At 43.5% G+C, this 23105-nt stretch overlaps 1 protein-coding gene across 1 annotated transcript in view; it reads right to left on the bottom strand.

Moving 5' to 3' along the window:
* Positions 1–20228: 20228 nt before the first annotated feature.
* The window catches only part of PRKCB (protein kinase C beta), a 799526-nt gene continuing 796649 nt past the window's right edge, over positions 20229–23105 (bottom strand). Inside the window, exon 17 of the mRNA XM_069209698.1 lies at positions 20229–20396. Coding sequence (XP_069065799.1) covers positions 20244–20396 — 153 coding nt within the window. The 3' untranslated portion in view covers positions 20229–20243. The remainder of the gene's footprint in view (positions 20397–23105) is intronic.

Genomic DNA, 23105 nt, shown 5'->3' on the forward strand with positions numbered 1-23105 from the left:
GGGGCTGTTATGCAGTATGTTGAACATTTACAAGGTATACATTGTGCTTATGTCGGTTTGGTCTATGACATATGTAAATAATTGCGTTCTTATGCACAGTGCTTATGATCTATATTGTGTTGATCTATGAGATATATTTACAATATAAGAAACTTATTTTCCTATAACCTTGTGTGGAGTCTCTTTTGTGGTGTATTTATTGTGTAGCTGGTGTGTGTTGCACATACACTTTACACATGGCCTCTGAGGACAAGCCTGACTGTTCTGTGCTAAGCTTCCAGGGGTGAGCCCAAGTTATCTTTGGTATGTAACTTACTCGCCCTGACCAGAGTGGGGGTTTCTGCCTGGCGGAGGGTCATACCCTAGCCAACCAGAAACCCCGTTTCTAACGAGAGCCCCTGCCCACTGTAACCAAGCAAACATGTAAAACCAAAGGCAACCTAAGGGGTAACTAAAAATGAACATGGCTGCTGTAGATGTACTGTAAAGTACTTCCTGTAACAGAAAACAATTGAAAAATCTCTTGTCTCCTCACCCCCCTGCCCTGATTACGAGTTAGGGATAAATTCCGCTCCCTTCAGAAAATGGAAGTTCAGCAGGGATTTGAATTTTGAGTAATGCTGTAATTACCACATTAAGCCAATTGTCCCCTAGCAAATTTAGGCACGGCTAACTTGTAGAAAATTACCAGGAAAAAGTGAGGGAAAACCTCTGGTTCACATTTTCCAGAAGATAACTCCGACTCTGAATAGGAGGTCTTTTCGACAAATGGCGATGACAGCTCCACTGCTTAATTTAAGCCGCTGGTTTCCGGTGTGGAGCACCGGCACTTATTTTTGAGGGTCGGCACTTATTTTTGTGCTTCAAGCATTTACTGTAAGCAAAAAACTCATATGGGAAAGACAGAGGAAGAGAAAAACGATAAAGTGTCTCAAAGGGAGACAGCAGAAAGCTGCAAGAGTGAGCTGAATGGGCCAGGAGTGCCTGTAAATGGATTAAAGTGGCCTGAGATGGCTTCAGGATTTAGCTACCTCAGCATCCCAGGCTCGCACATTTAATTGCAGCAGCCCCATGTTTCAGAGGAGAGCTCTGGGCACCAGCACGTTTTTAATTTACAAATTAAGCACTGAACAGCTCCCAGGGATATTGATATTACCGGAGGTGCAGATTACATCCAAGTATCTGAAATGATGTCCAGCACTGTGGCAATAGTGGAGTTCAATTTGTATGGTACAGTGGGGGAGGATGGCTCAGAAACCAGTACCTTCGGCATCTCTACAGGTGCTGAAGAAAGAGGATGAGACTGCGAAAGGTTCCAAAAGGAACAAATAAAGGGAAGCATTAGTCTGGAACCAAGGGAGAAGTTAGGGGAGATGGTTGGAGATGATGGAGCGCGAGAGGAAAACAGAGAATATGTTGCACATGGCAACTTTGAACACTTAGACTGGTCTAAATACTGTTGTACTTAGGAGTCTGTACATCTCACTCTAGTGGTTTGAATCTATTGTCCACTTCGAGGACCAGTACTTTTTCTTCGGAGACCAGTACTCTTTCTTCAGACACAAATACTTTCTCTCCGGAGACTAGTATTTTGATCTTCAGACATAACTACTTTCAGTATAGAGACATTGGTGATAAAAAACCAGTACGTTCTCTTCGGAGACCAGTACTTTTTCTTCAGACACCAGTACTTTCTCTATGGAAACCATAGATTTCTTTTTGGAGACCAATACTTCCTCTTCTGAGATCAGTACATCCTCTTTACAGACCAATATTTCTCTTTGAAGAACAGTACCTTCTTTTGCAAGACCAGTACTTTCTCTTCAAAGATCGTACATTCTCTTCAGAGGTCACTACTTTGTCTTCGGATACCAGTACTTGGTCTTCAGAGACCGGTACACTCTCTTCAAGACCAGTACATTCTCTTCAGAGATCAGTATTTTCTCTTTGGAGACCAGAACTCTCAATGGGTTAAACATCTTGAAGGCTTAGGAAACAGTATCTTACCCAATGATGCTTCAACATTTTAACAACATTTTTAAAATTTTACTCATATATTTTTTAAGCTATAGTAATGGAAATTTTTACATATGTATATTAAATCTTATATTTCTCAGCTACAGTTCTCAGCTACTTCGCCTATGTATGTATTGTCCTGGTGGAAGCATAATTCAGTCTGAATGAACCAAAGTGCTGCTGTGTGAGCAGACATGAATAAAAATACACATTCTGGTTGCAGACTGAGACAGAGATCAGGAGCAGAATAATCCCGAGGGAGACTGACAATGAATTTGTAAAGAGGGTGAAACGGGGACAGAATGAGCAGGAACACTGACTTAAGATGGATTGGTTTTGGAAGGACTCTGTGCAGGACGGCTAAAGGGGAAGAAACAAGGACAGCAGAAAGGCAGATGGAGGAGTAGGTGCTAAGGGCCATATGTACAAAGTCATTTTGAGGCTGCGTAGCCTGACAATTGCAAAATGACTTTTTATTTTGCATTAAACTAATTTTGCTTTTTGGAAAATGGTTACCAAATTCCAAAATGGATTTAGAAACAGAAAAAAAATCACTATTCGGAAGAGGCATATTTGAGGAAGTCCCTTCTAAACTGCAATCCGCAATGCAGTGTATCAATGTAAAAAACTGAAAAATGACTGACTCCTGAGTTGGGATGATAACCCACTCATAAATGGGAAGTGGTCCCCTTGGGACACCGTTTCCTTTCTGATCGTGAACAAAAAAGTTTGTTGTGTAATAGGAAGTGGTCGAGTGACCACTGCCTAGTCTCAAACTTTTCCCCAAAATATGTTTTTGTTAAATTGTTAAATGTAGCCCCATTTATTGAAAAAAATCAGGAGGTTTAAATTATATATGTTTATATTTAATAATAAGCACTCAAAGACATGATGGCATGCTGCCCCTGTAGGTGACTATCCATGTGATGTTCACCAATCAGAGCAAGTTTTTGACTTACCTCATGAACAGTCATGAGGGAGTTCGAATTGCAAGCTACTCCAAATTGGAATTTTGTGAACTATTACTTAGGTCAGTTTGCAAAATGTCATTCCATTTGCAAAAAAGAGTTAGGCGCATTTTCTGACCACTTTATGCAAATTGAATTTGAAATCTCCTGGCCGTAAATTTTTTGTTGGAGTGATGATTATATAAGTAATACACTGGGCACAAAATAGAGCAAGAAAATAAATTAATGGTCAGATACTTTAAAGATTTGTGTGGCCACTTATTGAGCTTTTTTAGTGAGAGTGTCAAATAAAAATAAGTTTGAATGAGAGCACGACGTGGATAGAATTTGAAACTGAGGATGATAGTGGTATAGACTTGAACACTGAGAACAAGTACTCAGTAGACACAAATACTGTTGCTACAGTTCAGTGGGCCTGGAAGATGAGTCCGAGACATGCAACATCAGAAGACTGACGCTAAGGGATGAAATGAAAAAGAGATTGAGACGGAGAGGTGAAACGACATGGACTGTAAAGCCACTCATAGACCAGGCATTGAGTTCAAAAGACTTTGGAATGGAGGTTATGGTGTAATAGGGCATGGAGACTGCACACTCCAAAGGCAATTCAGTGGGCAAAGAAACTGGGCCAATAATTCATTGAGAATGAATCAACTAGATTATTTGACATGGCAACTGATGCCAATCATTGATACTGAGACCGGAAGTTGAATAGGCTTCCAGGAAAAAGACTAAGGACTAGATTTGCTTAGGGTCTTGGGGGCACTCGCACAATGCTGCACAATTTTGCCTTTTAGCCACAGTCCTTCTTAATAGTAAGTAAATTGACGTAATGTGCTGATTGATTTGCCACAAGAGCACTAGTGCAAATTGTTAGTGAGTGATCCAACAAAAATTGAAGGTGCATGGAGTTTGCTCACTCAGTGACTAATTAAGCAGAGATGGAGACGTGGCCAATGGATGAAGTATCATGGAGAGTGATGCCAAAACATGAGGAGACATTGAGAGTGAGCCTTAGACCTCAACAATCACGATATCTATTTTTCCTCATCAGACTTCGAGTCAGAGCAAGCAAAAGAAAACACAAAATGGGAACCGAGGAGGAAAGAAAGCCAGTAAAGAAAGCAGATATATAAAAGAACCTGAAGAAGTAGGGAGTCTCTGATGTTGGATGAAAGAGATGTGAGATGGAATCAAAAACACCCAGCCTTGGAATCAGGCATCCCTGATATTCAGTAGCACCAATCGTGAACTTTGCTTAATACTTTTGGCCCCAGCACACATTCTTTTACAAATTAAGCACTGCCTATAGCTCTAACCTCTGGTGTGGTAGGGAATGGGCGAGTGGCCAACAGGATTGTGGTCTCTACCATTACTCAGTGTTTCAAGCCCCTCTATTTCTCTCTCATTTTGACCTTATATTGACTTAGACATTGACCTTTTGAGAGTCAAACTGCTTCAATATTTATATCCTAAAGGCTGAGCCACAGAGAGTGGGAAGGCATGAATACTGATCCTGAATTTAATATGCATGGAGGCGACTGAGCGCATGAAATAAAAACATATGGGCTGGAGGCCAGGAACATTTAATTAGACAAAGAAGAAGACTGCTTAAGCATTGAGAGAGAAGTCAAGAGTGCATAAGACACAGAAAGTAGTATTAGAGCATGATTTAGGGAGGGAGAAGAGCAGCCTAGCAGCAACATTTTAAGCCAGCTGCAATTTCTTTGTGATAGATTTATTAGCACCCAACTATAAAATTTAACAGTTATCCAAACGGGACAATATAACTGACTGGATGATGGTTTGGCGAGTGCGAGAGTAAAAAAAAACAAAATTGGCTTGAGGCATCTCAGAAGACCAAAACATGTGCCAATCACCGATTAGGCTTGGGCCTCAAAGTCCAGGGAGTTATTCATCCAACTCCAAGGTTTTTAATGCAAGACTTGGGTTTGGGGGGCAGCCCAAAAGAAGAGGGCCACCAGTGGACATCCCAAGAGAGAGTATGTTTGCCTAGGAGAAGAATCTCAGTCTTAATTTCATTAAGGCGAAGACCATTGTTCATCATCCATTCAGCCACCATAAGTATACATTTTTTAAATTTGGCTCTGTTTTGCGAAGGATTGTCTGAAATAGAAAGTAGAAACTGAGAATTGCCTGCAAGTGATATCAACATAAGCCCAACAGATTTTACCACTTGAGCTAAAGGCTGAACATATATCTTAAACAATGTTGGGCTTAATGATGAACCCTGAGGGATGCTGTACTAGAGCACATGGGGTGGAGAGCTGTACTGAGGAGAAATAATCTGGAAAGAGCGCTTGGAAAAAAAGGAGGCAAAGAGAGCGTAGTGCCTCCTATGCCAATGTTCTGCAAGCAAGCAAACAAGATTTGATGAGGCACTGTATCAAATGCGGCACTAAGGTTAAGTAGGATCAAGGCTGATGATCTGCCTTTGTCCAGAGAGCTACGGAGGTGATCAGAGACAGCCAAGAGTGGAGATTCTGTGCTGTGCATAGGTCACAAGCTGTTTTGAGATCTAACCAAGATGCAATTATCCTCTAAGAAACTAGTTAGAATGCTTTTGGCATACCGCTACAAAAATAACTTTAGCAAGAAAGGGTAGGCGGGAGTTAGGGCAGAAGTTTGTAGGCCAGAAGTATCTAGAGATGATTTCTTAAGGAGCGGAATTACTTTAGCATGCTTTCAAGGACCTGGTACACAGGCGGTAGACAAAGAGAGACTGACCAGTTCAAGACTGGGAGAAAAAAGCTGGTCCTGAAGTTTGATAAAAATATCTGGTTTAAGAGGGTCATCTAGAGAGCCAGATTTCACTTGGCTTTAGAGAGTGCGGAAAGTAGACAGGCCTAGTGGAGGAAACAAGCTGAGCAGGGCTGTTGAAGCCATGTCCACTATCTGTGTCACAGCTCTCAAAGCCATGTCTGCTGCCGGCATCCCGGCCTCCACCCTGGCCACATAGCAGGCTGGGGGAAAGTGTAAATAGATGTCCTCGATCTTATTTGATAAGCAGTGCTTAGTTTGTAAATAAAAACGTGCCGGTGCCCAGCGCTCTCCTCTGAAACTCGTGGCCGCTGCAATTAACTGTGCGAGCTCGGAATACTGAGGCAGCGTAATCCTGAAGCCATCCCGGGCCTCGTCAATCCATTTAAAGCTCCTCCCTGTCCCTTCAGCTCACCCTTGCAGCTTTCTACTTTCTCCCTTTGTGGCGCTCTTTTGTTTTTCTCTTCATCCATTTTTCCCATATGTGTCTTTTGCTCACAGTAAATACTTGAGGCAGAAGAATAAGCCCCGGCCCTCAAAAATAAGTGCCGGTGCTGAGCACCGGAAATAACAAGCACAAATTAAGCACTGTTGATAAGTAGTTAGCTAATTTATCACAGTGTGCGCTAGAGGCTACAGTCTGGTCATCTGGGAGCCAAGGTTTAGCAAGGCTGTTCACCAAGCTGAACATTTCTTTAGCCAGTTTCTTATTGCTGTTTATTGTACTAGCATAGTGTTCTGCCATAGATTTCATAATTGATTTGTGGTAAGATTTAATAGATGATCTATAGGCAACTTTCAGAGTGGGACTATATGATCCTCTCCAGGAGTGTTCGAAAGTCTTACAATGTTTTTTATCTGCGATAAGGGTCTCAGTGCACCAGGGGCCACCAAATCTCTTCTTCACAGAGACCCGCCTAGCTGGAATAAAGGTATCCAAGGTCGAGGTAAGCCAAAGATCCAAAGTGGAGTTAGCATTCTCAGCACTGGGTGGCAGCTGAGGGCAACTGGCGTTGATGAGCTGGCCAAATTTTTGTAGATTGAGCTTCTGTCACAGATGCTTAAAAAATATTCTGAGGACGATATACTCTCCTTACACGGAAGGGAAAGGGTTGAAGAGATCAGAAAGTGATCTGTCCACAGCATAGATAAGGGAGCTGCAACTTGTAAGGTGTTAAAATTAGAAAACACCTGGTCAAGAAGATGTCCTTCAGAATATGTCGCACCTCCCACAAGTTAAATTAGCTGCAGAGCAGCAAGATCGTCAATGAACCTGGTGATATCGCTATCCTAGATGGACTCTAGATGGAGAATGAGTTCCCCAAAGGTGTTAACATTTGTCAGTTTGATGACCAGAGGTGTAATGAAGTTTATTAAACGTCCTTGAAAGCTTTGGAGGGACCAGGGGGGTGATAGATTGACAGGACAGAGAAAGAAAAGCTTTTAGTCAGGGAGATGGTGAATAGAGCACTTTCCCAATCAGTAATAGCACACTGCAACAGCCTACAGGGGTACACAACTTTATAAATCATGGCAATGCCACCACCTCTGCCACTCATTCCATCAAAGTTCTTTAAGTGGGAGCCAGAGGAAAGTGCCAAAATAGGTTCTGCAGCTGAGAACTGGCCCAGCCAGGTCTCTGTAAGCAATAGAACATCCAGAGCCTTATCGAGAATGAGATAAAAAATGTCGGCATGGTGTTTCACCAGGAACTGGCAATTAGTTTGATAGAGCTTGCATTCCATGGGCTTAAGATGGGGGTGTAGATGACTGGTGAGCTTGAAAGGAAACCTTGCCGGTTCACCCAGCTGGACAGATGTTAAAACCATTGAAACTGCATGTAAACTTAGGTTTCTCTAAGGTCCAATTATGAGTAGAGCAGGGCTGCGTAGGAACTCTGAGTGTATGGAGTTCAAAGGAAGACTAAACCAGCAAATAGGAGAAAAGCAGAAAAGGGAAAATGAATGAGGAAGAGAATGGAAAGAAAACCGTGACAAAGTAAGAACGCACAGATGAATAGGAACCTGCATGTGAGACAAAGTGACAGGAAGTGTAGGGAGGTGGAATAAAGAGGCAGGAGGTGGAACCAATACCAGGCAGCTTTGTCATTCAATGATGTATTCCCAAGAAAATCATTGGTCCATTCCACTTTTTGGTTTTACAAAGCAAGCACTGCTGTTATCTGAAACGTGGAAGATATGTTCTTCTTCCTGTCACTGCACCTGCAGAATTATAATTAACTTTGTTAGCAGCAATCTCAGACATTTTTCACACAACATGTAGAAGGTGTAAACTTCAGTGATGGGAAAGTAGCAACTTAGCTCACCACTGAAGCTGTTCAAGTGTGAGGCACAAACATTTTCTGTGTTGCAGGGATGTGTGCTAGCCAGAGCTGCAAACTGGTACAGGCTCTGGTGCTGAGAACAGTTAGTGAGAAGAGTTCACTAAGTCTGATGAGCAGACTCCCTGCCCTTGTCTCAGTCCTGTAACTAACCTGTTAGAGCAGCAACTAGCCTTTAAAGCTTGAAGACACACCACATTTGACTCTGGGTAGGAAATCTCTAGCCTTTGAGCAGTGCAGACACTGCATTTCACCCCAGTGATGATGACAGTGTGTTAGTGAGAGAAACTTCCAACCTCTTGGGAGTACAGACACTGCATTAGACCTCAGTGATGAAGACAGTGTGTTAGTGAGAGAAGCTCCCAGCCTCTGAGGAGTGCAGACACTGGATTAGACCCCTCTAATGAAGATGGTATGTTAGTGAGAAAAGCTCCCAGCCTCTGAAGTATGCAGACACTGCATTAGAACACAATGATGAAGACAGTGTGTGTTAGAAATGTGGTCTTTGGTTGCCAGTCAGGTTACACCCCTGTCCAAGGAAAGACCCTCACTATAGTCAGGGCAAAGGAGAAACACACCTGGTTAATCCTCACTCACCCCCTTGGTAGCTTGGCACGAGCAGGCAGGCTTAATTCAGAAGCAATGTGTAAAGTATTTGTACCAACACACAGTAATACAATGAAAACACTACAAAATGGACACCATACCAGTTTTGAAAAATAGGCAATAATTATCTAAACCAAACAAGACCAAAACAACAAAAAACCAACATACACAAGTTAAAATATGAATTTCCAATAGAATAAGAGTCTTACTCCATAGAAAATGATGGAAAAAATGATTTTGCACAAAGTACCTGGTTTGCGTCAAAATAAAGCCGCACGGGCGAGCGTGCATCAGAAAAGTCAGTGATGCGTTTATCCTCTGGTCTGCTGGTCATTGCGTCGTTTTTCTCCCTCATAAGAGAGCAATGCGTCGATTTCTGGAGTGGGCACCTCAGACCCGCGCAGAGTCCGGATGACTTTGACACCCAGGGACGATGCATGGAAAATCCCGTCGCACGGTGTTGGAAAACCGCGCTGCGTGGGGTTTGCATCGTTAGCAGCTGCAAGCGGGTCTTGCGCATCGTTTCTCCTGCCACGATGCGTCGATCTCTCAGCCACGTTGCAGGTGGAGCATCGATTTCAGCCGCAAAGCCGGCGGTGCGTTGTTTATCAGCAGCGTTGCAGATGTTGCGTGGATTTTCAGCTGTTGTTCTGCCAACTCCACCTTTCAAGGGCCCAGGGACAGGATAGGGCACCAGTTGGCAGGGCAGGAGTTTCAGCAGAGAGCCCAGGTGCTGGCAGAGGAAATCTTTGATGGCCCTGAAAATTCAAAACAGGAGGCAAGCTCAGTCCAAGCCCTTGGAGATTCTTCTCAAGCAGAAATGCACAACAAAGTCCAGTCTTTTTCCCCTTTCACAGGCAGAAACAGCAACTGCAGGATAGCCCAACAAAGCACAGTCACAGGCAGGGGCAGCACTTCTCCACAGCTCTTCAGCTCTTCTCCTTGGCAAAGGTTCCTCTTGAATCCAGACGTGATCTAATTTTCAGGGGATTTGGATCCAATATTTATATCCCTTTCTGCCTTTGAAGTTTGTAAACTTCAAAGGGAAGTCTCTCTTGTTTGCAAGATTATGCCTTACCCAGGCCAGGCCCCAGACACACACCAGGGGGTTGGAGACTGCATTGTGAGAGGGCAGGCACAGCCCATTCAGGTGTAAGTGACCACTTCTCCCTCCACTCTAACACAGATGGCCATCAGGATATGCAGGCTACACCCCAGCTCCCTTTGTCTCACTATCTAGAGGGGATTCACAAACAGGCCAACTGTCAAACTGACCCAGACAGAGAATCCACAAACAGGCAGAGTCACAAAATGGTTTAAGCAAGAAAATTCCTACTTTCTGAAAGTGGCATTTTCAAACTAATAATCTAAAAACCAACTTCACTAAAATATGTATTTTTAAATTGTGAGTTCAGAGACCCCAAACTCCACATTTCTATCTGCTCTCAAATAGTATCTGCACTTTAATGATATTTAAAGGCAGCCCCATGCTAACCTATGAGTGAGATAGCCCTTGCAACAGTGAAAACTGAATTAAGCAATATTTCACTGTTAGGACATGTAACACACATCAGTACATGTCCCACCTTTAACATACACTGCACCCTGCCCAGGGGGCTACCTAGGGCCTACCTTACGGGTGCCATATTTGTATAAAAAGGAAAGGTTTAGGCCTGGCAAGTGGGTACACTTGCCAAGTCGAATTGGCAGTTTAAAACTGCACACACAGACACTGCAGAGACAGGTCTGAGCCATGTTTACAGGGCTACTAATGTGGGTGACAAAACCAGTGCTGCAGGCCCACTAGTAGCATTTGATTTACAGGCCCTGGGCACCTCTAGTGCATTCTACTAGGGACTTACTAGTAAATCAAATATGCCAATCATGGATAGCCAATTACACATACATTTTACACAGGATCACATGCACTTTAGCACTGGTTAGCAGTGGTAAACTACCCAGAGTATCAAAAACAGCAAAAACAGACTCCAGCACACCTCAACTACCTGGAAAGCAGAGGCAAAAAGTTAGGGGAGACCACCCCAAGGATGCCAAGTCTAACAGTGTGTTAGTGAGAGATGCTCCCAGCCCCTGAGGAGTGCAAACACTGCATTTGACCCCAGTGATGAAGACAGTGTTAGTGAGAGAAGCTCCCAGCCTTTGAAGAGTACAGGCTCTGCACTAGACCCCAGTGATGAAGATATTATGTTAGTGAAAGAAGCTCTTAGATTCAGGGGCATGTAGACACTGCATCCGACTCTGTGTAAGAAGCTCCCAGCCTCTGAGGAGTGCAGACACTGCATTAGACCCTATTGATGAAGATGGTATGTTAGTGAACGAACCTCCCAACTTCCAAGGAGTGCAGACACTGGATTTGACCCAATTAATGTGTGTTAGTGAGACCCAGCCTCTGAGGAGTGCAGACACTGGATTAGACCCCAGTGATGAAGACAGTATGTTAGTGAAAGAACCTCCCAGCTTCTAAGGAATGCAGACACTGCATTTGACCCCATTGATGAAGACAGTGTGTTAGTGAGACCCAGCCTCTGAGGAGTGCAGACACTGGATTAGAACCCAGTGATGAAGACAGTATGTTAGTGAGAGAAGCTCCCAGCCTCTGAGGTATGCACACACTGCATTAGAACACAGTGATGAAGTCAGTATATTAGTGAGAGAAGCTCCCAGCCTCTGGGGAGTGCATAAAGACAGTATGTTAGTGAGAGTGCATTTGATCCCAGTGATGAGGTTCTGAGGAGTGCAGACACTGCATTTGATCCCAGTGATGAAGACAGTGTTAGTCAGAGAAGCTTCCCGCCTCTGAGGAGTGCAGACACTGGATTAGGCCCCAGTGATGAAGACGGTATGTTAGTGAGAGAAGCTCCCAGCCTCTGAGGTATGCAGACACTGCATTTGACCCCATTGATGAAGACAGTGTGTTAGTGAGAGAAGCTCCCAGCCTCTGAGGAGTGCAGACACTGGATTAGACCCCAGGGATGAAGACGGTATGTTAGTGAGAGAAGCTCCCAGCCTCGAGGTATGCACCCACTGCATTAGAACACAGTGATGAAGTCAGTATATTAGTGGGAGAAGCTCCCAGCCTCTGGGGAGTGCATAAAGACAGTATGTTAGTGAGAGAAGCTCCCAACCTTTGAGGAGTGCACACACTGCATTAGACCCCAGTGATGAAGACAGTATGTCAGTGAGAGAAGCTCCCAGACTCTGAGGTGTGCAGACACTGCATGGTACCTCCTTTCCCTTTGTGTTCTCTTGTTCCATTTGGCCCCACAACCCCCATCCCATGGCTCCTTCATACTCTTGTAGCCGCATTTATGAGATTCTGTTTGGAGACCTGCATCTCCAAGTAAAATATTTGCAACACAGAACTGGCCAATGAGATCCACCCCCCACTCATGCAGCTAAATTGGGTGGATTGGTGGCACACACAATTACTGTTAACATACTTTGTGAACAGACCACTGTAGCTGTAAGGTCTCGAGCTGATATTTCTGATTGGTAGAGCACTGAGTGTATGTTTTTGTATTCCTAAAGCACAAACCTAGCTCGCTAGCAATGGAGCACTGTACGGGGGCGGCCCCAGAGGGGTTTCAAGGTAGGCGGGAACTGAGGGAGAGGAATTGTGGGATGTCAGCCTATCATAGGTAGGCAAAGCAAAGGATAATATTTTGAATGATGTAAGTGGTTGGCCAATGAGAGAATCTCCATGCATCTTATGTTAGCTCCAGCTTCACATTATCTTTCACCCACAAACTCACACATTCAGGGAACGCTTTTCAGGTAAGAGCAACCATTTCAGGACAAACGTAGTCAACATTAAGGTGCCAGGCCTCTTGGGTAGCTCAGCTCTTTCTTCAGCAGTGCCTACTTTGTAAAAAATAAATAAATAAATCAATGCAGACGCCCAAAGTTTTCTTTTTTTTCTCTTTTCTCTCGCTTGCACTGTGACAGAGACTAATGATGAAAAATGAGCCCGGGTCCAGAGAAATGAGTGCCGGCAACAAGCAGCTGCAACCACCAGCACAAATTAAGCACTGCTCTTAGCTCTAGAGATCTTTGTGTATGTGGACTTCCTTCTACACTGTAGTACTCATATGAAAGAGACACAGACACACAGCACTGAAAGCATATACTGTAGTATCCTGTTTTATTCCATGTTTTTCTACAATCCATGCAGGAAACAGAAATAACACCCATGTATTACTGCAAGTGACAATAATGGAGCACAGCTTCAGGCTGCCATGAAATCGAGTCCCCCGGGGGCCACCTGGGCATTCCAGGCATTTTGTTCCATGTGTTTTTTGTTCTGTAATTCCTATCCTTTCCAGCCATCTCCATTGTAAAGTCAATTAACAAATATTACAGAGATTAGCTCGTCATATTGGACTGGGAGAGACCCCAGTGGAGGGCTTTATTGCTTTTGTAAAAATAACACACCATAAAAGTCTTTTGGCATTGTAAAAGCTGTAACAAGGATTTTGTCCACTTTAGCCATTTAGAAAGTGTGATAGATAGATACAGTTTATATTACAAGAGGTGCATAATCCCTGTCCTTCAAAGATGGACACTTGATGGTCAAGGAACAGCAGTGCATTCTGGGAAGAGGACGCCAGTCTTGGGTACAGGTGACAATTTACAGTTAGCTGTTCTGATGTTCTGGGCTCTGGTTCCTAGAGGGAATAATATTGCCATCTTATACTTGAGCCCAATGCCCAACATTGTGTAAAAGGAGTAAATCAAAGCAAACTTTTCAGGATATCCAGATAGGATATGTATACATACAAAGAATTTTTACGGGAATCATTTAGCTAGTCAATGGTCATCCTTAAAACCTGGCATGGATGTGGTTTATGTACCCATGGTGCATTAGAGGGGTGACAGCCTACTCTGCATCTTACCTATGGTCCACAGCAACCACTGGGGTTCCAATTTTCATTTCATTTCACCCATTTTTTCCTACCTTTAAGATGACCTAATTTGAAGAACATGTAGGATCTCCTGGAAATTCTGAGGGAACTCTAAACCTCCATTGAAATCTATGACATTTAGTGATGTAATTTTTATTTCAAGAGATCATTTTAACATTTTTCCATCTGGCCAAGAATTACGATTGTGCAACTGAGAAGGACCTTAATGATAGAACTAAATCCGGCTTATACAGATGTATGATCACTTCCTTCTTTTAAAAGGACCCTTAAATCATTGTTTCAGTTCTGTAAATATGTACTGTTCCAGTTAAAAGTATAGAGAAGTTCCATTAGGAAATTCTGAATGGGCAGAATTATCATTAACATCAGGGATTTCTTCATAGAATTGCTTCCATTATGAGTTAATCCCGAATATAATAGGGAGTTACTGCCCAGACCAGGTTTTACTGGGTGGAATTCTGAACATTATTCTGAACCTCTACCAGTTGTGAAAGGCCCTCTCTCTTTTCATATGACCTCGCTTGCAGGTTTGATCTATAACTTGGGTTCAGGGCCTTTAACAACCCAGCATAACTCTTGCCAGCGGTTAAGATGCTATAATTGTTTTCCAGCATTGCCTTTTCTCACTTGAAACTTTGGCCTGCACTCAGGACTTTTATTTTATTTTTGAGGTCTGATATAGTGCAGACCATGTCACTTTGTTGACAGAGTGCTTCATGTAGCTGTTCTATTAGTTTCATACCTTCATAATTAATAAAGAAGCAAAGTTATTTATGGGCTCATATTTTGTAATTGTTTTTCAGGTAGCAAGAGATGGTCGATTAGAGCTCATAGGTTATTCCTCACTCAATGACGAAGACTGTATGCTAACAATCTTTCAATTTCCCTTTAAGGCAGGGTATGAGGTCGTTGTTGCGGGTGCTAACTTGTAACACATTTTAAGGACTTGGCTTGGAAAGGAGAGTTGTAAGCACCTTTTCCCAGTCCCTGCATGCCCCAATCTGCCTTTTAAACCTTTCACTAGTGTGTAAGTGTTAAATACAAGTTGTGCAATGCACTGGTGAAATATTAGTTCTCTTTCCCACCCATTGTAACTGTTATATGTCTGTTGAATGCAATCAGCTGCCCTTTAATGGTGATCAACCATGTCCTTAAAGTCCCCATGCACACTGACAATGGCAGAGCGATCTTCTTGATTCACCACCTATTGTGTTTTACTTGTTTCAGAGATGCTGCAGATCATCATAAGGGGGAAGGACAGGTGAATCAGGAGCATCATGAGATGAAGGAGCCATGGGCTATTATAACAGGAAGCAAAAGAGTGAATTGTTACGATGGAAGCCATGTGACGTCATGAGAGGGAAGCACAAGTTAATCACGGTGGTGGAAGCCATAGACGCCAGGAGAGGGAGTCTTGAGTGAATCATGGGGATGGAGCCATGAGCCACCATGAAAGGGAAGGATGAGGGAATCATCGAGGTGGGAGGCATGGCCGTCATAAAAGTGAAGGATACGTGAATCATGAAGATGGAGCCATAGGGTGTCATGAAGGAGAAGGATGAGTGAATCATGGAAGTGGGAGCCATGGGCTGTCATGTAAAAGAAAGATAAGTGAAATATGCCAGGGGCCATCATGAAAAGAAAGGGTGTGTGAATCATGGAGCGCGGAGCCAGAAGTCATCATGAACGGGAAAGATGAGTGAATCTTGAATGTGGGAGCCAAAGACCATTATGAGAGTGAACGATGAGCGAAGCATGGGGGTGAGAGCCTTGGGCCATAATGACAGGGAAGGTTGAGTTAATCACATGAAAGGGGAGGATGAGTGAATCATGGAACTGGGAGATGAGAAGGCTGCCCAAGACATGACCACAGTGGGCACTGAGCTTGGCAAGCAGACCCAGTCTCTTGGCCAGGGACAGACAGACGAAAACGGGGTTCCGTTCACAGTTTCCTTGCATTTTTCATTGACCCATACTGCTTACACAGTTTACTTAGCCACCCAAAAGTACAACTATTCTGACTATGCACAACAAACACTCTAATCTTTTTCTGGCCATGGTTCACACAGTATCTTTTATGGGATAACAAGTCGTCATCTAGCTGGTTGTGTGGTAATTACCCGATTGTTTCGTAGCAGAAATAGATACTCTTTCAGGGTGCCAGGTCAGATGTGGCAAATTGGGGAAACATCTACTGACTTCCCCCTGTAAAGGCCAGGATAAACTGTGGCAGCCACAGTTCAACACACCAGGAACAACCCATGGTGGCGGAATAGCTCAGAAGAACATGTGGCACACATGGGCACCATTACCATCATCATGGAGTGGTGTAGGACTGTGTAGAATTCCTATACCAGTTGATGGCAGACACACTTTTCCCACCAAGGGTTTTGGGTCTCATTGTGCATTAAAAGATGTACATGAGAGATGTCCCTGGTCATGATGGGCCAGAGAATCCATGAGAATGGGCCTCTGCTATAGTTCTGAACCAATCAGATAACGCCAATGGACCTTCTCACTGATCCACTTTGATTATCATTGTGGATTAATGCATCTGGTGACTACACTCAACTCACCTCCTACAGTGTCAGCTTTGATTACTCAAACTTGCTACCACAGGTGAGCGAAGGAAGCTATTGTGTCCTAGTTAGGCCTCTATATTCCGAGCACACAGAACCTAGGTCAGTGGTTCCCAACCTGTGGTTCGTGGACCCCGGAGGGTCCGCAAAGCCTCCGCAGGGGGTCCACAACTTCTCAGAAAATTAAATAATATTAACAGTTTAGGTCCCCAGCTTTCAGTAATGACTCAGTAGGGGGTCCCCAGATACCAAAAATGATTCAGTGGGGGTCCCCAAGTTCCATTAATAATAAAGTGGGGGTCCACAGATGTCAAAAGGTTGGGAACCACTGACTTAGGCTGTTGTTGCAGTACTAGATATTCTCCATTTACAGCCTGAACTTTTGAGAAGATGATTCAAGATGATAGGGAGGGAGTGGAATCGGAAATTTTCTGGAGCCCAGAATTGAAGGAGGGGCTCTCCAAAACTTTGTGAGGCTGGCTCCTTGATGAGTAAGATTAAATGACTTTCGTAGCGAGTCTGCAGCACTTTTCCAAAATTTACTTGACTATAGCAGATAGCAACTACTTACCCAGAATTCGTCTAAAAAGAAGGAACTCCAGTAAAATGTATTCCTGCGACTTCCCTTCCTATTAGAGGACAAGACTGGACTCCAGCAACGTATATCTATGGGCATCGACAGGAGTGTAACAAAACTTCAGGGGGCCCCAATGCAAAGTATCTTGAGGGAGCCCCCTCTCCCCTGGACCAGTTAGGGGCCTGCAGCCTGTGCACAGTGTATTGTGCTCAGGGAGCCCCCTGGAGATCAGGCTCCCGCGCACCTTGGGGCCTTTGTTACACCACCGAGCATCGATTCACCACAAAACCTAGGATAGTGGAAGTCATATCCCATGCCCACTGACTTTCAGTGGCTTGGGTGTGGTATCGGAATATCGTGGCCTAAATATTATCAGACAAAGATATTGTGTCTTGAATGGTGCTTTCAAAAATATCAAGTCGGAGTAAATAGCAAAAAATCTACATCCATTGGAGAAATACTATTGTGAACAAAGTGTAGGGCACGCGATTTATGTCAGAGGACTCTTGTTATTGGTGTTCTGGCATATAACCATGATATGATGGCGTTCATTCCCCAGTGCATTCTTAGCACCACACCAGGCTTCTAGTTTCTGTTGAACGGGCTAGAGAACGAGCAGCAAGTAGAAACTTCAGAAAGTGAAGCAGACTCTTTCAGGCCTGTTTGATATATGTTCCTGCTACTGCCTTTATGATCTATGAGACCAGTGATAGCAAGAGAGTGCCAAGGATACCAAAGGACAGATGCTACCCAAGCTACCCTAAATTAATCCTGATGTTTATTCACATCAGTCTACCTGTTGGGGTCATTGTTTCTATGTGTCAGCAATGCATCTTTCCCTCTAACTTTTATTTCAATATCCTTCTTATTAGGTCTGACATTTACCAAGATCTTTCGATTTTGAGGTCTGGAATTAACCAAGAATGTTTAGTTTTACTAAAATCATATTTCTAACACGCTTACCTGTAGGGGCTTTCAGCCAGGCGTCTTCATTCATTGATCAGTTATTGTGTGATTGACAGTTTTCTTCCACCTACTACAGTATACAGCATGGGGCTGTGGGTCGGCCCACGTCAGTGATTGGCTAACTTCACCGTGAGTGATGACAATATGCACCATGAGCACATCCATACACAAAGCAGCTCCCTTCCACCGACTACTATCGAATGTGTTTTTGAGGAAAAAAAAGTTGTTTTTTAGCCAGTGTTGTTTTTGTTCAAGATTGACAAGGTCCTGACAGTTTCCTTAACAATAAAGTTTTACAAAAAACATTGTGAAACAAAACAAGCATTGACAAAACCGAAAGGCTGGCAACCAAATGCCAAACCTACTAGCTTTGGCATTTTAATTCATGTGGCGTGAAATTCTAAATTTTCGTTTGGGCTACGACTAAGTTTGTGTTTCATATAACTTTTCAAAGAGTGTCTAATAGTTTCGACATTTTACAACTTTCAATAAAAGCTTCTTCTCTCGGAGCGTGCGGATGGAAGATTTACCATAGAAGGAAACCCAAGGTTCCCCAACAAGTGTCTGCAGATGCTCTGGTACCCTGATTGTCTGTTACACAGCGAATGAATGATAAGTGGCCAATAAATACAATTAAAACACGCATTTAATTAGCCCTATTTGGTACTAACTCGTTTGACGAAATAAGTTTCATTTTTGAAACAATATTTGTTTTTTGTATGCAGTATCGTGATCTGTAGTCTGCTTTACCGTTAGTGTAATTTTTATTGACATAATATTTGTGGCTGCTTTTATTATGCTGTGTCTAATTATCGTTGGTCTTGTGGGAGCGTAATAAAGCATGTATGCATATTAAATAAATAACTAAATAAATAAAGTGTTTCCTGAAAGTCTTGACCCCATCCACACCCCCCTCCGGTCCAGCCTTCTGTCTCCTATGCGCTTTGGTGTGCAACGCTGGCCAGGCGCTCACTTTTTGTCCTGGTCAACGTTCCGATGAAACAGGTCCTGGATTATCCTCCATTTTGGCTACAGAAATGAAAGAGACAAAGGACAAGACAACAGCAACAGGCGCTCTACGTGTAGCCCAAAATCCTACAGAGGCACGAATTGGCAGTCTGGAAAGTGAAAACTGACGTCAGAGACATTGGCCTCTTGTTGCTTCATGGCCTCAGGGCGACGCAACATCTTGGAAGGCTGGAGAGAGTTCACCACTCAGGGTCGGGCCCTCTGTGCCAGAGGGTAAAAGGGGTGTTAAACGGATGGTTCAGATTTTGAAAAGTATAATTATAGTCTCTAGTTGAAACAACCCGAGGGAACAACTGGAAAGTATCCCCAGGAATCAGGGTTTACTACATACATGCCACCTCTTCCCAGACTGCACTGTAGCAGCTGTTGCATGTGTGGTCTTTGGCTGGTAAATCTCGGAGGGATGTTTGCCCTGCCACTTATCCTGTGTGGAGGAAGCTTGAACTTCTTCCTGGCGAATCTGAGTGTACTAGAAGCTTGCACGGTGGCTGATGTCCATGGCCTAAGGAACATTGCACTGCCACTGGCCTTGTGTGTTGACCCGAGGTCACTTCTCACTTCTGCTAATCTCAACTTGATGTTCACGAGGAAAGCTTTTACTTCTGTTGCCACTGCCACACGTGGAATTTTGTCTAAATACCCAGAAGTGTGCAAAGGAACACAATTTTTTACCCCTTTTTTAGCTCCTCATCCCTCAGGCTCCTACTCGTTCTTGCATTAAACCGTGTGTGGTGTCTGCACCTCATGGCACTAGGCAGGGCACCTCCTATCTAGTGGTTCAGCATAGACCTTGACCATGAAGGTGGCTGATCTAGCTTTGATAGGAGTTAGGGTTGTGAGTGACCACAGAGTGATGGAAGGAGGGTTGTTAGTATTCCTTGAAGCGGGAAACATTCAACAGTTCAAAGGTGTTGTATGTACAAGAAGATATATCTCAGCCTTAGTCGTAAAAACTCTGAACAAAGTTTCTTCTGAAAATAAATTAAGTAAATAAACAAACAACAAAAAGACACACAATTTGGCAGACGTTGACAAAGATCCCTTATAAGTAAACCATGCAGTTAACAAAATGGTGAAGCTGCAACCACCTCCTGGTGGTGGAAGGGCAGCTTTGAGTTTGGTGAATTTTGACCACCAAGGTTTGGTTTCATAGACAAATGTGTCATCATCTCTGTGCACACCGCGGAGGGCCAGGACGCGGACACACCAGATGCTAATATTGCAGATTGAGGCGATGCGTAATTTTTTTGCTTAAACCCCAACAAGGATAAACCAAGTGAGGATGAAGCCCAAGACGGGCAAGTCCAAGCCTACAGCCACCCACCATCTCCATCAAACCTGGCAAGGCTGTGTGGTCAGGACCATGGAAGACAAGGGTTTTGCTCTCTGGCCCCCTTCCTGACTTCACACCTCACCCGGCCCCTCCCAGCAATACTCTTAAACGCTGATCACAAATTCGGGATTCGTGTAGGAGAAGCCATCAAATTCATTCTGATCCAAGTTCATGATGAAGAGCTTGTCCGTCGGTGTCAGATCCACTGGCTGTCGGGTAAACTCCTTGTCAAAGTTGGAGGTGTCTCGTTTGTCCTTCTGTGAAACCAGAAAAAAAGGCAAACATAAAAATGTGGCGATAAAGCTCACAGGAGATGTAGCAAACTGACAAAGCACTGATAATCTGCAAAACTATTCAGCATTAAATACAACATTTACCGATTACATCGGCACTGGCTCCCAGTGGAACAGCACATCAAATGTAAAGCTCTGACTGGCTTTTAGAGCCTTTCATGTTGAGGCCCCACACTACTTGTTAATAAGACTGTCCCCTTATGCCCAAGAGGGGGTGCTTAGATCCACCAACAGCCAACTTCTACGGATTCCCAAGTTTCTGAAGTCCCATCATGCAGGCAGCTGTTTTTCTGTTCATACTGCTAAACTTTGGAACAATCTCCCACCCGACCTGCCCAGGGTAGAATATCCGACAACCTTCAAAAAAACAACTCAAAACCTGGCTTTTTGATAAAGTATAACTGTTGGTTAAGTTGGGTGCCTTCACTGGTTGCTTGAGCATCGGAACGCTTCTGTTTGGAGCAGCTGTGTCCTTTATCAAGTGTTGTTTCATTAATTAATTAATTAATTCATTCATTCATTCAATGACCCTTCCTCTTTAGACAGGACTCACAGTTATGTAGATCACAGTGCAGAAAGGGGTGTAGCTTGGTCAATAATATTAGGGGTGTGTGAGTCAGAGATTTGAGAACACGCAACATGGTGTACCCAACTAAAATAGATAGGTCCAGCTAGGGCAGCTGCACCGCTAATAGGCAGGTTTAGGAACATTAGTTTAGAGTTATTTAGAAAAGCAGGGCTAGTCAGCACCTGGCCACAGTGACATAGACTGCACGTCTTGGTCTACTCTAGTCTAGTTCCTATGCACAGCAGTGTGGGGGAAGGTGGCCAATGGAGAGCAGGCCTGACATCAGCATACACCTAACATGAGCAGACCAGGCCTGGGGAGGGCAGCGAGAGCTGACCTTGCAGTAGCCCAGTCCTGCAAGGGTCAGAGAGAGCAGCCTATGTCAAAGCTGTGATGTAGTATAAAAAAGCTGCAGACTCTCTAGCAACATGAATGACAGAAGGCACCCAAAACTCCAACCCAGCACTGTGTTGCCACGTTGGAGACAGCAGGCAGAGGCTCCCACTCTGCCTTGGAGCGACAAGCCATAGCACTCCGGCCTATCCTAACGCTACTTTCATGCTGCCAGTAGCATGAAAATCATTACATACAACAATGCCCTAACGGGGAAAGATCGACAAATTAATTCTATATCATAAAACAACATAGGTGAAAACAAAAAAACTATTTATTCATATAAATATATATATTCTTTTATTTACTTATACATAGATATCAATTTAATATATTCATCCTATATGGACAACCCATCTAGTAAAACAACACACCAAAGGACAGAAAGTGTGAGGAAAAAGTGCTCGTGATAGATAGAAAGAAGAATACATATTCCAATGAATCAAAAACCTATCCAAAAAACATTAAAAACAGTTGGTTGGTTCTTTTCTGTTTGCTGCATTAACTCCATTCCAAATCCTCAGAGAGTCTAAATCAATTCCTTTAATCCTCCAAAGATCCTCTGCAGAAACCAATCCAGACTATGATATATCCGTTGACGTTTCGACCCCTCTATACCTTGGGCCAAATCGCTCCACAATGGGTCTTCTTCAGGACTAGTACGATGGGAGTCCCTTAAATATATCCTCAGACTTCTTCACTTCTTTTACTTGTCTACTTATGAGGAGATCATATCTAATTTTAAAATATTATTCCTCCTCAGTCTTCTGAAGGCTCACACGTGAATGAAGAGTGCATTGGAATTGATTGGTGACCTGGTATATGAGGAGGAATGATATTTTAAAATTAGATTTGATTCTGGCAAAATGCATTGCAGTTGTAGGGAGAGGGTCCAAATTTACAGTATTCATGCCGTCCCCAGTCAAAATCAGATCGTCAATGAAAGTGATGCTTTTATCAAAAGCCTCCTCAATAAAATTATAATTTCCTACTGTTAGACTTTTCATCCTTGGCGTGGTCTCCCTTAACTTTTTGCCTCTGTTCCCCAGTTTGTTGATGTGTGCTGGACTCTGATTTTACAGTTTTTGTTACTCTGGGCACTTTACCACTGCTAACCAGTGCTAAAGTGCAAGTGCTCCTTTACAAAATGTGTATGTAATTAGCTTATCCATGATTGGCATATTTGATTTACTAGTAAGTCCCTAGTAAAGTGCACTGGAAGTACCAGGGCCTGTAAATCAAATGCTACTAGTGAGCCTGCAGCACTGGTTGTGCCACCCACATAAGTAGCTCTGTAATCATGTCTCAGACCTATCACTGCAGTGTCTGTGTCTGCAGTTTTAACTGTAAATTCGACTTGGCAAGTGTACCCACTGGCCAGGCCTAAACCTTCCCTTTTCTTACATGTCAGACACCCCTAAGGTAGGCCCTAGGTAGCCCCAAGGGCAGGGTGCAGTGTATGGTTAAGGTAGGACATATAGTAATGTGTTTTATATGTCCTGACAGTGAAATATTGCTAAATTCGTTTTTCACTGTTGCAAGGCCTGTCCCTCTCATAGGTTATCATGGGGGCTACCTTTAAATCTGATTAAAGTGTAGATTCCCTTTGGGAGCGGATGAACATGTGGAGTTTGGGGTCTCTGAGCTCACAATTTAAAAATACATCTTTTAGTAAAGTTGATTTCAAGATTGTGTGTTTGAAAATGCCACTT

Source organism: Pleurodeles waltl, chromosome 10 (assembly GCF_031143425.1).
Source record: "Pleurodeles waltl isolate 20211129_DDA chromosome 10, aPleWal1.hap1.20221129, whole genome shotgun sequence".
Classification (NCBI taxonomy): domain Eukaryota; kingdom Metazoa; phylum Chordata; class Amphibia; order Caudata; family Salamandridae; genus Pleurodeles; species Pleurodeles waltl.